This window comes from Sceloporus occidentalis, unplaced genomic scaffold (assembly GCF_023333645.1).
Source record: "Sceloporus occidentalis isolate IW3139 unplaced genomic scaffold, rSceOcc1.0.p SCAF_3, whole genome shotgun sequence".
NCBI classification, from domain to species: domain Eukaryota; kingdom Metazoa; phylum Chordata; class Lepidosauria; order Squamata; family Phrynosomatidae; genus Sceloporus; species Sceloporus occidentalis.
Window position 1 is genome coordinate 62,420,318 of NW_028316983.1, and position 14,585 is coordinate 62,434,902.

Below are 14,585 nucleotides of genomic sequence, written 5' to 3' on the forward strand. Positions count from 1 at the left end.
CCACGCCCAAAATTCTTTAAAATCCTCTTTATTTTTGGAGAGAAGACTTTCTGTTCACATTGCCTTGACAGTGAGATGATGCTAACTAAAACTTTTAAAATTCTAGTAGGTATTTGATCAGGCAGAATTAGCAAAATTTTAAAGGGAAACACAGGTCACCAAAGGCAACATAGTCATATCACAGTAGAGCAGTATGAGACATTCAAATGCTTACATGTTATAAAACCATGCAAGGTAAGGTATCAAGGGCCCTCATTATCTATGCCACACTCATAAATATATTTTTACATTCCCTTCCTGCCCCTTCATACTTTTCCTCACTTTAACTAATGTACTATCACAACTTTCCTGCCAACATCCTTTGATAAGTGATATATGTAATTAATGTCACTATGGCCAAGGCTAAGCTGGTCCCATGAACAGAGTTCCAACTACACTACAACTTCTTCAGTTATCAAGGAAAAAAGATAGGCTAATGTAAAACATGTGACCATCGTGTTTCCATCAGCTCTAAAGTTACATATTATGTTGGAAACTGATTGCTCCTTGATCATAAGGTAGTGGTGATCAGTCATCAGAACTGGAAATGTGGCCACAGGCAGAGGGACAAAATATTATTTATTACAGGGACAAATTTAATACAGATAAGTGAAAAGCAAAAAGATGGTGGCTTGGATCCGTAACTGAATGGAAGGCTACCCACAATAAATTTCTTGCTCCCTCCTTGCTCCTGTAACCACCTACATCCCTTTTCTAAAACCTTTTCATTCAGTAACCCCATCCCACATTGTTTAGCACAAATATTCTAGCCTTTTGGAGAGGCTTTTCAGGAAAATTTAGGGATATTTGGTATCTGTATATTAAGCAAAAAGTAGCAGGGCTTGTGTAATATATGCTTAAAGCAGAAGCAAGAGTAATGTTCTTGTAAGGTATCTTGTGTTTATTATTTCAAGAAATCCAGCTTGGGTTAGGCAAGGAGACTGACAAAAGAAGTTGGCCCATGCTTGATTACAAGCTCCCCCCCTCCCCTCAAAAAAGGTTGGCTGACATGTGTGAGGGGAAAACTTGCCAGTAATATTGGGGAGCAAGCCCCATGGTTGCTCCTTCCCAGACAAAGGGGCTCGACAGACCGGTCATTTCAGCCAGCCTGGGGTTGGAGTTGGAGTGGGGTATCCACATGACACACAAGGCACACATGGCATTCCTCTGGTGCTGCGTCTACGTGACACAGCACCAAAGGAGCGCAGAAAACCCATGTGCTGGTAGCTATGGCACCCTTTTCAGGGCGCAAAAAGAAGCCGTTTTTGTGGCTCCTTTTTGTGCTGCAGAAAGGAGAGATTGGGGCCGAGGTATGTAGTTGCCATGGCCCTGATCCAGAGCTAAAAGGGGTGGCTGCAGGCCACCCCTTGGGGACAGTCTGTCAAGCTCCAAAGGGAACAAAGAGACTAACGTCTTGAAAAAGTCAGAAATGACCTCAACTTTTAAGAAATATGCAAAAGGCTTGAGTACAAAGAGCAAAGATACAGAGAGAGAGAGAAACTGCAGTCATTATCTGTCTCCCCCCTTTCAGTAATCACTTTATACAAGCATTGAGAGGTTGTGCAGACCGATCCTAAGGGGTGGCCTGCAGCCACCTCCAGCTGTGCCAGATAGGGGCTGCAGCAACCGCATGCTATGACCCCATCTGGCCTTTCCAGGGCACAACAAGGAGCTGCAATAAGCAACTCCTTTTTGCACCCTGGAAAGGGCACCACAGCTGTAGCCCCACGGCTTTAAAGCGCTCCTTTGGAGCTGCATCGTGTAAATGCAGTGCCAGAGGAGCACTGTGATGCTGCATGCCATGTGGAGCAGTGTGCTGTATCACACCGCCATAGGGATGGAGTTGGGGCATGCATCATATAGACGCCACACTCCAACTCTGCCCCCAGGCCAGCCTTAATGGCCAGTCTGCACAGCCCTTGAGACTTCTTTGTTTCCAACAGAGAGCTCAAGAAACTTTCCAACTGTGAACATCCTTCCATTCACTTATCTTAGGATCTAATCTCTTTTTTATCTGAAGTCAAAAGAGGGGCATTTGTCCCTCAATTATTTTGCCTAGCATCACTAAGGCTGCAATTTTATGCAAATGTACTTTTAAGACCTACTAGATACTGTAGCCTAAATCCTATTGTGACTTCCAAGTAGGGTAAATCTAAAGAAGCAATGGGAACTGGGTAAATCAACATTTATGTAGTAAATTAACATTTATGTACATTCCACTGAGTCAATGGTTTGCTCTAATTGGGACTAGAAAATTATGGATAGCAAGAAGAGGAAGGACTTATTATCCACACACAGTCAATGTGAACAGGTTCAACCACACTTATGATGTTTTTGTACCATGAATAAAAAAATTACTAACAACTTCTAACAGTATTTAGATTCAAACGGTAATTCTAAGGAATTGACATGATATCTCTATCCCACCAGTGGTCATGGCGTCAGTGGGAGAGCTGACCCCATCATTTCAGGGAGAAGTTGCATCCAATCCCACCCTCATCCTCTTTGAACTATAAACCACCTGGCTCTATCCTGAGAAATACTGGACAGAATGACTTCATGACAGAAGTGTGTCAAATGCCAAACACTGAATTCAACAGCATTTATCCAGATGCCTATAGGAAGAAAGGTAGCTACATCTTGCCAGCTAGACTGCCAATCCACCTAACCTGGGAAGACACCTTCCAACAGAACAGTCGAAATTCAGGAGCGAGCACACTCTCTTGAGATAAATTCATCTTTTTCATCCAAAGTAAAACAAAATCTGAAATCCACAAAAGAGTGATACAGTGGGCCCTTGGTATCCATCATGGTTTGGTTCCTGGACCTCCCACGGATATCAAAATCCATGGATGTTCAAGTCTCATTCAATATAGTGGTATAGTAAAATGGTGTTGCTTTTATAAAATGGCAAAATCACAGTTTGCTTTTTAGTATTTATATGTTTTTAAAAATACAGTATTTTCAAACTGTGGATAGTTGAATCCGCGAATAAAAAAATCATGGATACAGGGGGCTGACTGTACCTTTATTGGCCAACCAAAATGCACAAAACACATCATGCAAGCTCCATTGGCTTCTTCATCAGTTCAGTTAGTTTGGAGGGTCCTAATGAAGAACAACAAAAATAGCATCTGATACGAAATGTAGACCTGTGACTCTAACATTGGGCTCAAGCAGACTGGTGGCTTGGAGTGGCCTCTGGAGTGACACCCTGATCGTCCCGGGACCGTGGGGACTAGACATCACAGTCCCGAAGCCAGCCCCTGCTGTGGTACTAAATGGGTGGAATTGGGTCGCCTTAGGCAGCCTCTGAGCAGCTTCCAGCCACGTCGCAGGTATGCGTCATCTGCATGGCACGCCCCTGAAACTGCCAGAAGCCGCACATTTTGGCTTATCTTTTTTGGGCTATTATCACTTTTCTTCTCCTGTATGCTTCTTTAATATCTTTTGCCTGATGAAAAAATCAGTGGAGCTTTGAAAGCTTGAGTGATGTGTTTTGTGCATTTTGGTTAGCCAAGAAAGGTACTGTCGTTTTGTGGATTTTGTTTTATTTTAATGTATGGCCAACATGGCCATGAATGTTTCCTTCTTTTCCAAAATTGTGAAATCACTGGATACCTGTGGCTTCTGCCACTGTTGCAAATTTCAGTCAGTTAGCTCAGTAAATACTTTCAGTTTACACTTCTTACTATTTCTCTTTCCATCTCTGGGGAATCATTTAGTGAAAGCACTCAGAAGAACTTCTGAGAAAGTGAATGCTACATAGTCATGCATGGATCTACCTACTGCACTCCTAACCCCACAAAAAATTCCAAGAGAAAGAATGAATTTTCCTAGTTGCCTTGCTGGAATGCAAATGCTTAGGGCTTGTGCACCATGACAGCAATTCATCTGCAGTTCTATCACATGAGACTAAGGGGCTTTCTACACGGACATTTGGGACGTCCTCCGGACGTCCCATTTTAAAAAAGGGGCGTCTCTTTTAGACGCCCCATGGTCTAGTACGGACTCCGTCCGTACAAGATGGCGGCGCCCCTTCTACATGGGCGCCGCCATCTTTACGCATCGGACGCACAGCGTCCAGACGCGTCGCGCCGCTGCTGACGTAGCGAGCGCGCCCCTGGCGCCTCGCTACGTCGCAAACGCGACGCAAAAAGAAGCTCCATTTTGGAGCTTCTTTTTTCGGTCCGCGCGGGAGTCGGGCCGTTTGAAGGCTCCGGCTCCCCCGCGGACCTTCTGGCGGCGGTGCCAGACCGCTGCAAAGCGGCGGTCTGTACCCCGCCCTAGATTCCAGAGTCAGCTCTCAGTTGCCTCCCTAGCCAGAAATTTCTCCTAAAAATGTGTTTGAAATGTATAACTTGAAGATCAAAATCTTTCAGCATGAGACCCTAGGGCAGTGAGAGGGTGGGAGGAGCAGCATTTTACTTATGAGATGTCACTGTTTAAATAACTCTGAGGACTCCCAGCTGCTGCTGCTGTTTTCACTTAAACTTGTATATCCAGACACAACAAAAGATAGCTATACCACAATCTTTTCCCCAGTGTGCAACCTGACAAAGGGCTATAACTGCAGTGGTTTGCAAAAAAAATGTTCTGCATTGAGCTGCAGAAAATGGGCAGCTACAGAATGGGCTGTTGCTGCTGCTGCTGCTACAAAATAGGACCACAGCCAACATTTATACAAGTCAACCATGATTAGTCTGAGAGAGGGAAACAGAATTCCTGGTAAATTGGGACTAAGGTGAGCGACAGAGCTCTGAAAAGTTACTTTTTCAGATTATAGCTCCAACAGTCTCTTAGCCTACATGGTTACTGGTCATTCTAGAGGTTCTAGGACTGTAATTAAAAAATAACCTTTTTGAGATATGGCAAGGAAGCAACTGGAATCAGTGACTCAGCAAAGTAAGTTACTAAAACTCAAGCACCCTCCACAAAAGTCTGGTAAATTATTAAAGTTTTATACCTCTGTGTGTGCATGCACTTTCAAGTCACCCATCAACTTATGGCGACTCCTTGAATTTCATAGCTGTTTCTTAGGGAAGGAATGCTAGTTCCTTCCTCTGAAACATAACCTGGTATTTGTTGGTGGCAGATGATATCCCAATTGAACTACTACAATGCACACAGACAGAAGCAACTTTAGTGTTAACTAAAATATGCCAACAGTCTGGAAACAATATTCTCTCTCTCTCTCTCTCTCTCTCTCTCTCTCTCACACACACACACACACACACACACACACACCAATCCACAAGAAAGAAGATAAAAAAGACTGCAGCAACTATAGGACAATAGCATTAATCTCACATGCAAGCAAAATAATGCTCAAAATTCTGCAGCGTATATTGCAACCATACATGGGAAGAGAAATTCCAGAGCAGCAAGCAGGATTCAGGAAAGGAAGAGGCACCAGAGACCACATCCAAGCATACGATAGCTAATAGAGCACACCAAAGAATTCCAGAAAAAAAATCAGCATGTGTTTCACAGACTATAGCAGAGTATTTGACTATATAGACCACGAAATGCTATGGAACACACTCAAAGCCACTACATTTGATAGTCCTGATCTGTATCTGTATCAAGGACAAGGAAATCTGTATCAAGGACAAGAGGCTTTAGTCAGAACAGAATTTGTAGAAACAGAGTGGTTCCCAATAGGTAAACGGGTCAGGCAAGGCTGCATCCTATAACCTTATTTCTTCAGTTGTTTATATGTTGAAACATCATAAGAAAAGCAGAGTTATAATCAGAAGAAGGAGGAGTGAAGATAGGAGGAACACCGACATCCTAAGAAATGTGGATGACACCATAATATTGGTGGAAGGCATCACAGACTTGGAAGAGTTAATAAGGAAGGTCAACAACAAAAGTGCAAAGGCAAATTCAATGCTGAACATGAAAAAAACAAAAATAATGATCACCGAAGAAATACGTAAATTCAATCTAGACAATCAGGAAACTGAAATAGTTAAAGAATTACTGTACCTAGGATCAAACATTGACCAGAATGGTGACTGCAGTCAAGAAGTAAGAAGACAGGGAATGGGAAGGGCATCTATGAAAGAACTAGAAAAGATCTTAAAGACTAAAGACATACAAGTGAAAACTAAAGTTAGAACAGTGCAGGCCACTGTATATCCCAGTCATCATGTATGGATGTGGGAGCAGGATAGTGAAGGAAGCAGACAGAAATAAAATCAATTCATTCAAAACGTGGTGCTAGAGAAGAGTGCTTAGAATACTGTGGACAGCTCCTTCAATAGATCAGACCAGAGCTCTTCTTGGGAGCCAAGATAATCATGTTGAGTCTATGATACTTTGTCTGCATAGTAAGATGGCATGGATCATGAGAAAAAGCAATAATACTATGAAAGGTAGAGGGCAGAAGAAGATGGGGAAGACCACAGACCATATGGATGGACTCAATCAGGGGGATTACGGGCATGAGCTTGTGGGACCTGAGCAGAGCACTGGAAGATAGAGATACTTGGAGATGCCTCATCCACAGGGTCACCAAGATTCGGAATTGACTTAAGGGCAGCTAACGACAACAAGCCTCCTTATGTCCTTCAAATTCAGCCTTAAACATGGGAATTCTTGTTTTCTTCCGAATGAATTTTCATTTTAACTTCCCTGTGGTTACAAGCTGTGACAATTTTGTGGCAAGGCCTGTGATTTTTATTAGACTAACAATGGGAATCTATCTGTCAATTCAAGTCTAAAAATTTCTGCTCACTACCAAATGAAGAGCGTTATTATGAACTTGGCAGGTTGTCATTACATGGGCACACAACCTTTTCAGCCTTGAGGGCCAGGTGTGGTGTTGGCTGAGACGACACATGCAACCACCCCCTCAATGTTTGAGCTCTCTCACACACAATTTCCACTGAAAATATTGTGTATCTGCCACTACTAGAAATTGGGGCCTCATCTGCACTACAGAAATAATGCAGTTTGACACCACTCTGACTGCCATGGCTCAGTGCTATAGAATAGTGAAATTTGTAGTTTTGTGGGATATTTAGCTTTCTCTGTCAGAGAGCAATGGTGCCACATACACTACAAATCTCAGGATTCCATAGCATTGAGTCGTGGCAGTTAAAGAGATGTCAAATTATATTATTTCAGCAGTGAAACAGCATTCTCACTGAAGAGACGCTATTGGTCAACCAAACTGTGCTAGATGGACTACTTAGACTCAGTGTAAGGCAGTTTCATATGTGCTCCCCTCCCTCTAGTATTTTAAAATAGATTTCTGATTTCATAAGCTTAAATATTGAAGTGGTGTATAACCACTACAAATACAAAAATCAAAAGGAAGAAGAAAACACCTTCTTCATAGCCCATAATTAAGTCATAATTATCATTATTTCTGGCTGCAAGTCTGATGGTTTTGTTCAGCCTTGTGCAACTGACTCAGAGTCAACCCTAGCAGCCAAGCAAGCAATCTATTTGCCAGCTGGATGTGTCCAGGGGCTCGCCACAACTTGCTGCTGACAGGCAAAGTTTCTAGGTATGCTGTCTCTGAACGTTTTTGGGAAACCTGTAGCAGAAATAGCAATGTTCACCTACCTGCCGGAACACGAGCTGAAAGTAGGGAGTGTCTGTATTAGAGGTGCATGAGCTCTCACTCTTTGGCCCAAAAGGGTAAAATCATTTGTGAGTGTTCAACTTGAACCAGAAAGATTTGAAGATCTCTTAGGCATGCAGTGCTAATGCTCACAAAAGCTAAAGGGTACTTGTGAAAAGCTTACTTTGGCATCTCCTGCTTTACCAGCATCTCAGCTGATATCTCCCTATGCACAAGAGAAGATGGCAGCAGAGCAAAAATAAAACTGCAGTATCATACTACCCTTATACAAATCTATGGTGACACCACAGTTGGGATATTGTGTACAATGCTGGTTATGCATGTGAAAAATAATATTGCAGATTCAAAAGAAGTATAGGAAAAGGCAACCAAACTAAAAGCTAGTGAAACATCCCTGTGAAGAAAAATTAAAATACTGTATGTGATATTTAGCTTCATAGAATCATAGAATCATAGAATCGTAGAGTTGGAAGAGACCACTAGGGCCATCCAGTCCAACCCCCTGCCATGCAGGAAATCCAAATCAAAGCATCCCTGACAGATGGCCATCCAGCCTCTGTTTAAAGACCTCCAAGGAAGGAGACTCTATCACCTTCCGAGGAAGTGCATTCCACTGTCGAACAGCCCTTACTGTCAGGAAGTTCCTCCTAATGTTCAGGTGGAATCTCTTTTCCTGTAGCTTGCATCCATTGTTCCGGGTCCTGTTCTCTGGAGCAGCAGAAAACAAGCTTGCTCCCTCCTCAATATGACATCCTTTCAAATATTTAAACAGGGCTATCATATCACCTCTTAACCTTCTGTTCTCCAGGCTAAACATCCCCAGCTCCCTAAGTCGTTCCTCATAGGGCATGGTTTCCAGACCCTTCACCATTTTTGTCGCCCTCCTTTGGACACGCTCCAGTTTCTCAATGTCCTTTCTGAATTGTGGCGCCCAGAACTGGACACAATATTCTAGGTGGGGCCTGACCAAAGCAGAATACAGTGGCACTATTACTTCTCTTGATCTAGACACTATACTTCTATTGATGCAGCCTAAAATAGCATTGGCCTTTTTAGCTGCCGCATCACACTGTTCACTCATGTTCAACTTGTGGTCTACTTGGACTCCTAGATCCCTTTCACATGTAGTTTCATTCAGCCAGGTGTCACCCATCCTATATCTGTGCATTTTATTTTTCCGCCCTAAGTGCAATACCTTACATTTCTCCGTGTTGAATTTCATTTTGTTAGCTTTGGCCCAGCTTTCTAGTCTATTCAGGTCATTTTGAATCTTGATCCTGTCCTCTGGGGTATTAGCTATTCCCCCTAATTTGGTGTCATCTGCAAATTTGATAAGTATGCTCCCAATTCTGTCATCCAGGTCATTGATAAAGATGTTGAATAGCACTGGGCCCAAGACAGAGCCCTATGGGACCCCACTGGTCACTTCTCTCCAGGATGAAAAGGAGCCATTGTTGAGCACCCTTTGGGTTCAGCTGGTCAACCAATTACAGATCCATTTAACAGTTCCTTTGTCTAGCTCACATTTTACAAGCTTGTTTGCAAGAATGTCATGGGAAACCTTGTCAAAGGCCTTACTGAAATCAAGATATACTATATCCACAGCATTCCCTTCATCTACCAAGCTGGTAATTTTATCAAAGAAAGAGATTAGATTTGTCTGGCATGACTTGTTTCTCTGAAACCCATGTTGACTTTTTGTGATTATGGCATTGCCTTCTAGATGTTCACAGACTCTCTGTTTAATGATCTGCTCCAGAATCTTTCCGAGAACTGATGTCAGACTAACTGGACGATAATTGTTGGGATCCTCTTTTTTCCCCTTTTTGAAGATGGGGACAACGTTTGCCCTTCGCCAGTCTGCTGGGATCTCTCCTGTTCTCCAGGAGTTTTCAAATATGATTGCCAATGGCTCCGATATTACTTTCAAAACAAGGTGAGTAAAATGAGGTATGATAAAGTAAAGAGGGAGAAGCTTTTCTCAGCCTCACAATACTAGAACCTGGAATCATCTGCTGAAGCTGAATAATGACAGATTCAGTTCAGATAAAAGGAAATACTTCTTTGCAAAGTGTGTAGTTAAACAGTGCACTTCGCTATCACAAAAAGTGGTGGTACATGATTTAAAGGGGTTAAGATGAATTAACAGAGGATGGGGGTTATCCATGGTTTAAAATCAGGATGCATATATGTTATCTCCAGTACCAGGTATAATATTACCTCAGTCTATCAAAAGTAACAAAGGTAAAAGATTTTTCTTTTAAAAATGGACTACATTTGGTGCATTTTACCAAAATACCATCTAAAAATTTTTTCCTAATGTAAAAACATGGAGAGCTTCTTTGGAAATTAAGTGTTCTCTGCCTAACAAAGGAACTTGTAACTTCGCAAAGGATGGGGGCAACTACAAGCCCAAGAATTCTTCTATCAATGATGTCTGGAAGTAATGATTCTGGGAACTGTAATCCATGAAGTAAGATTTCTGTGCTTTGCATCTGTGGTGTCTCATTTGTTCAAAAATTAAAAATACTAAGGAATTCTCTACCTGGCTTTGCCTGTTCTAGCAAACTAGCTTAACTTCCCTAACCAAGTAATTCTATTAAATTCTACATCCTCAGAGAGAGAATGCCTTTCAGGAAAAAGAGAGAAAGCTGTTGTAACAGGTAAATATATAATTGTGAGATTCGTGCACAAATTAACAGCAGCTATTCTTTTTCTTAAAGCCATAGGTATCAACATATCCCATTTTTCCATCTCACAATATCCTGTCACACACAGGGATGGAGATTTGTTTGCCGGTATGTATTTAGTTTTTGTTTCGTAAGTTATTTGGCAAATAAATTTATCTGCCCCAACGTTGTCCCCCAAGAAAGGGTGGAGATTAGTATATGACAGCCGTAACCACTTGAGAGGAGTTTGCATTTCTCTGTGGGACAAAGAATCAATAAACACTGCAGTACAACTTCACAGCTGGAGTATTTATGCAATGCCATATGATGGTAGAGAGACAGCTTTCTCTCTTTTTCTAGAAAGTATAGCACTGGCCCAAGAGGCTTACAATCTTCCCACTGGATATGCACAAGAGAGAGCAAAATGACATTAAAAAGAAACAATCAGTGTGTGATTGTAAGACAGCATACTTCAGAAGATTGGAGTCCACACCCAGTTTCTTCTTTGGGCAATACAGTGGTAAGACTGACTGCATGAACCTCTTGGAAAGCTCTCTCTTTTTAAAAAATATCAATACAACAGAATCAGAAAGGGCACACTTAGCAATCCACTTGGAGTAATTCAACATTAGGATCATCTCAGAGTCGCCATTTCAGGGTGCTTCAGCATTGACCTTTACAGCATAATGTTTCCTGTTTTTTCCCCCTCCACCCATAAATTTATACCTTTTGAATAAAAAGGTGCAGCAATGCATGAAGGCCTTACCAAGGCAGTTGTGGCCATCATGTGCCAGGCGGAAGCCATCGTAGCAGGTACATCGATAATTCCCAGGGATATTGACACATTCATGGACACAGCCAGCATTGTCATCACGCTCACATTCATCCACATCTGCACATAGAAGAGAGATGATCAGTGTGCTGGGAGAACATCAGAACCAATAATTACCAACGTTACTTCCGTCTCAAAAATCCACTAATGGATTTAACCAGACTATTCAAATTTATGCTACAACAAAATTGCTTAGATTTATTTTAGTTGCGCTTAAATAAAAATTTAATATATTATTTAACAAATTAAATCCTGCTTTAGTAAATGCAGCCAATCATAGATAGATACATTTGATACAGTTTAAGCTGATGTACCCCTAAACATATATCAGAAACCTATCATTCATGCTCAGCATTTGGCCCCACTTCATTAATAAAACTCCCATAAGTGTATGATTTTTACATCAAATGCAGAATGGATGCATAACTTCCATTGCCCAACAGAATCCAAGGAAAATTATCATTTGTTTTCTACTGTCTCCTTTCACATTATCAGGCCATTGAATCACAGAACCATAGGTCAGAAACTAATGGATACAGTAGCATCAACACCATGATGAGGTGGTGTTCCACAAGTTCTGTGATCTGAGAGTCCAGACTTCACAATTTTCTTTCAACATGGCCTTGATACAATGATCATTCACTGGAAATAAAACTTTAATGCTGCTTCTGAAGCAGCCAAAGTAATTGGCAGGACAGAAATAATTCCAGTAGCCCATCTTTTTTGCCTCACTTAAACCAAGCTACAGAGTAACTCACCCATTCCTTTGATTCAAAATTTCATCACCAGAAGTCCAGAAGAAAGTGCCAAATTAAATGAACAAAAAATGAGTGCACACTGTTGACAGTATGTTGCAATAACAGATTCTTCCTTCACTGACTATATGTTGTAGCATACAGCTGGATATATATTAATTGTTTTTCAAAAAAAGAAGAAATTTCTCCCATCAGTACATTCCTATGCTACATATGTGCAGCTATCCACATAGCATATAATGTCCACCTCATGGAAGTTTTTTTCAGCCCTGTTGAGTGGTGAAAACTAAAGACATCTGAACTTTAGAGTCTTGATATAGAATAAGGAATGCTGCAACAGTATTCACTGAATTTTCTAGGCCTCAGAGAATTACCTGAGGGTACCAAGTTTAAAACTAAGTGAATATAATTAAGCTGTAAGCTAATTAAAACTCTGTCAAGTAAGTGCTGGAGTAGAGACTTGGAGCACCTCTAAGATGCTGGGTTTCCCAAAAGAACAAAAGGGGAAAAGTGAAATAAATAATCCATTAATTAAGTGAAATAAAATGAAAACCTGACCGAAAAACCCTTATTGTAACCATATTGTCTGGAACTATAACAAAATTGACTACATGCTTGTAAGAAATAATTCAGAAAGTTCATTGCAACCAATGCACAGTTCATAAAAAGCTCATTAAAATGTAATGTGTTTTGTTCTACTTAGTGGCTAAATAGAGACGCAGTTAGATTTCTACCCAATTTTTGCTTCTACCAGCGGGCCTACCCTCCCTACCTTTGCAGTGCTTCCCATCCCCAGTGTAGCCAGATTTGCAGATGCATTTGTATGATTTAGGAGTGTTCTGGCAGATGGCATCAATGTGGCAGTTGTCAGTTCCATCAACACATTCATCAATATCTGCAAAGGAAAGGGGGAAAGTGACATCATAAAAGCCTGTACTTTTTAAAATACACCATCCAACTTTTATTCTGGAAAACTACGAAACTGAATTTGTATTCAGTTGTAGAGTAGGCATAGTTAACACAATATCAGTGAAATCTCCACTTGGATCACTATTGTGTTCCAAAAAGGGTGTGCCTCAAAGTGCTAAGTCAGTTTTGAGGATTTTGGCAAACCTTTGCTCAATAGCCAAGACTTGGATCTGACATAATGATTTGTGTATGCTGAAACAGCCTATTAAGTGGTGGTCACTAGACTGTGATGAAGATGTTTTATGCCCCAAATGCCACATGCAAGACCTGACTTTCCCTAGCAAGTTCTTTTCCTGTGCTTTGCAAAATTTGATGTAAGCCAAATCCTGTATATTGTTCTAGGTGCCAAATAAAGGAGGACCCACCATGCAGCCCTTTGGAAGTAGCTGTCCAACATCTTAAATGGCTGTGAAAAGACTATCGTAAAAACTATAGGGAGAATATTGTTTATAATATTGGAAAGCAATCAGCATCTATATTTAAAAAGGAAAACAAGTTGTAATTGGTCTCTTGGTTTTTAAGTGCAATGTGTAAACACCTAAATGAATATTTCCCCAAGTCACTAATATGGTGAGACTACACTGCATAATTATCGCAGTTTGACACTGCTTAAACTGCCATGGCTCAATGCTATGGAATTCTGGGATTTTTAGTTTTGTGAGATATTTAGCCTTTTCTGTCAGAGAGCTCTGGTAGCATAATAAACTACAAATCCCAGGATTCCATATGATGGAGCCATAACAGTTAAAGCAGTGTCAAATTGCGTTAATTCTGCAGCGTGGCAGCACCCAGAATACTTCTGGCTACTATAGCTGAGACAAGGAAGGGAGCTGATTAGTGCTTGTTCCAGAGCACTAATGCATCATGCATCACAGTGCATTCATGCATTATAAACAGAGGTTTATGAATCATAAACAGAGGTTGGCAAATCTCAACCAGTCAATGCCAACTGCAAATAAATTCAAAAACAGAGCTCCAGAAATGAAGTAATCAAATAAGAAAAACACACCAGGCATTTTATAGCCAGAGACTACATGTTCCTCATATTCAACCAACTTTTGCTACCAGTTAACTCTTAGGCCTGAATCCTATTAACCCCAACTACAGTATATCCATTGAATTAATCAAACTGAAATAAGTGATGAATCAAGGTATCACCAATTCAATGAGTCTAGTGTTGCTGGGACCAACAATAGGATCTATGGCACAGTGTGGCTAGCTAAATGATAATATACAGTCATCCCTCCCAATTCGCAGTCTTGCCATTTGTGTCTCTCAGTCTTTTGCAGATGGCAAGCCAGGAGGGACATAATGGCGGCGTGCCCCTGAGGTGCGCGTGCAGCACCGCTCACAGGAGCGCACCCCATTGTAATCAATGGGGCTCCAATATTAGTGATATTCCCGATTCACGAGGAGGTCCCGAACTAATCCCTCACAAGTCGGAAGGGACAACTGTATATAGCCAGACAGCTTGAAAAATGTATAACCATAATGACAGTAATCTTTTCTCTCAAGACATACTAGACTTGTTAACAGTTTCAGTGTGGAATGAGAAAAGAAAAATACATCCCAAGAGCCAAGAACTGTTAAAAGAACTTCAACGGGCCCAATAAGTTCTTTGCTGTGGTGAATATTCATGTGCCAACATCAGGGATTTCTGTACAATGAGACAACTCTGGCATACTGGAAACACATACTGAGTTGAGAGTATTTTGGCCTATGAG

The 14,585-nt window shown here is 41.2% G+C and overlaps 1 protein-coding gene across 3 annotated transcripts in view; it reads right to left on the minus strand.

Moving 5' to 3' along the window:
• The window catches only part of SCUBE3 (signal peptide, CUB domain and EGF like domain containing 3), a 178,637-nt gene that overhangs the window by 125,333 nt on the left and 38,719 nt on the right, over positions 1 to 14,585 (minus strand). For all 3 annotated transcript variants that reach the window (XM_089514675.1, XM_089514674.1, XM_089514676.1), the window contains exons 2-3: positions 12,665 to 12,787; positions 11,072 to 11,197 (exon numbers count right to left, since the gene is read on the minus strand). In XM_089514675.1, the coding sequence (XP_089370801.1) occupies positions 11,072 to 11,197; positions 12,665 to 12,787 (249 nt within the window). The remainder of the gene's footprint in view (positions 1 to 11,071; positions 11,198 to 12,664; positions 12,788 to 14,585) is intronic.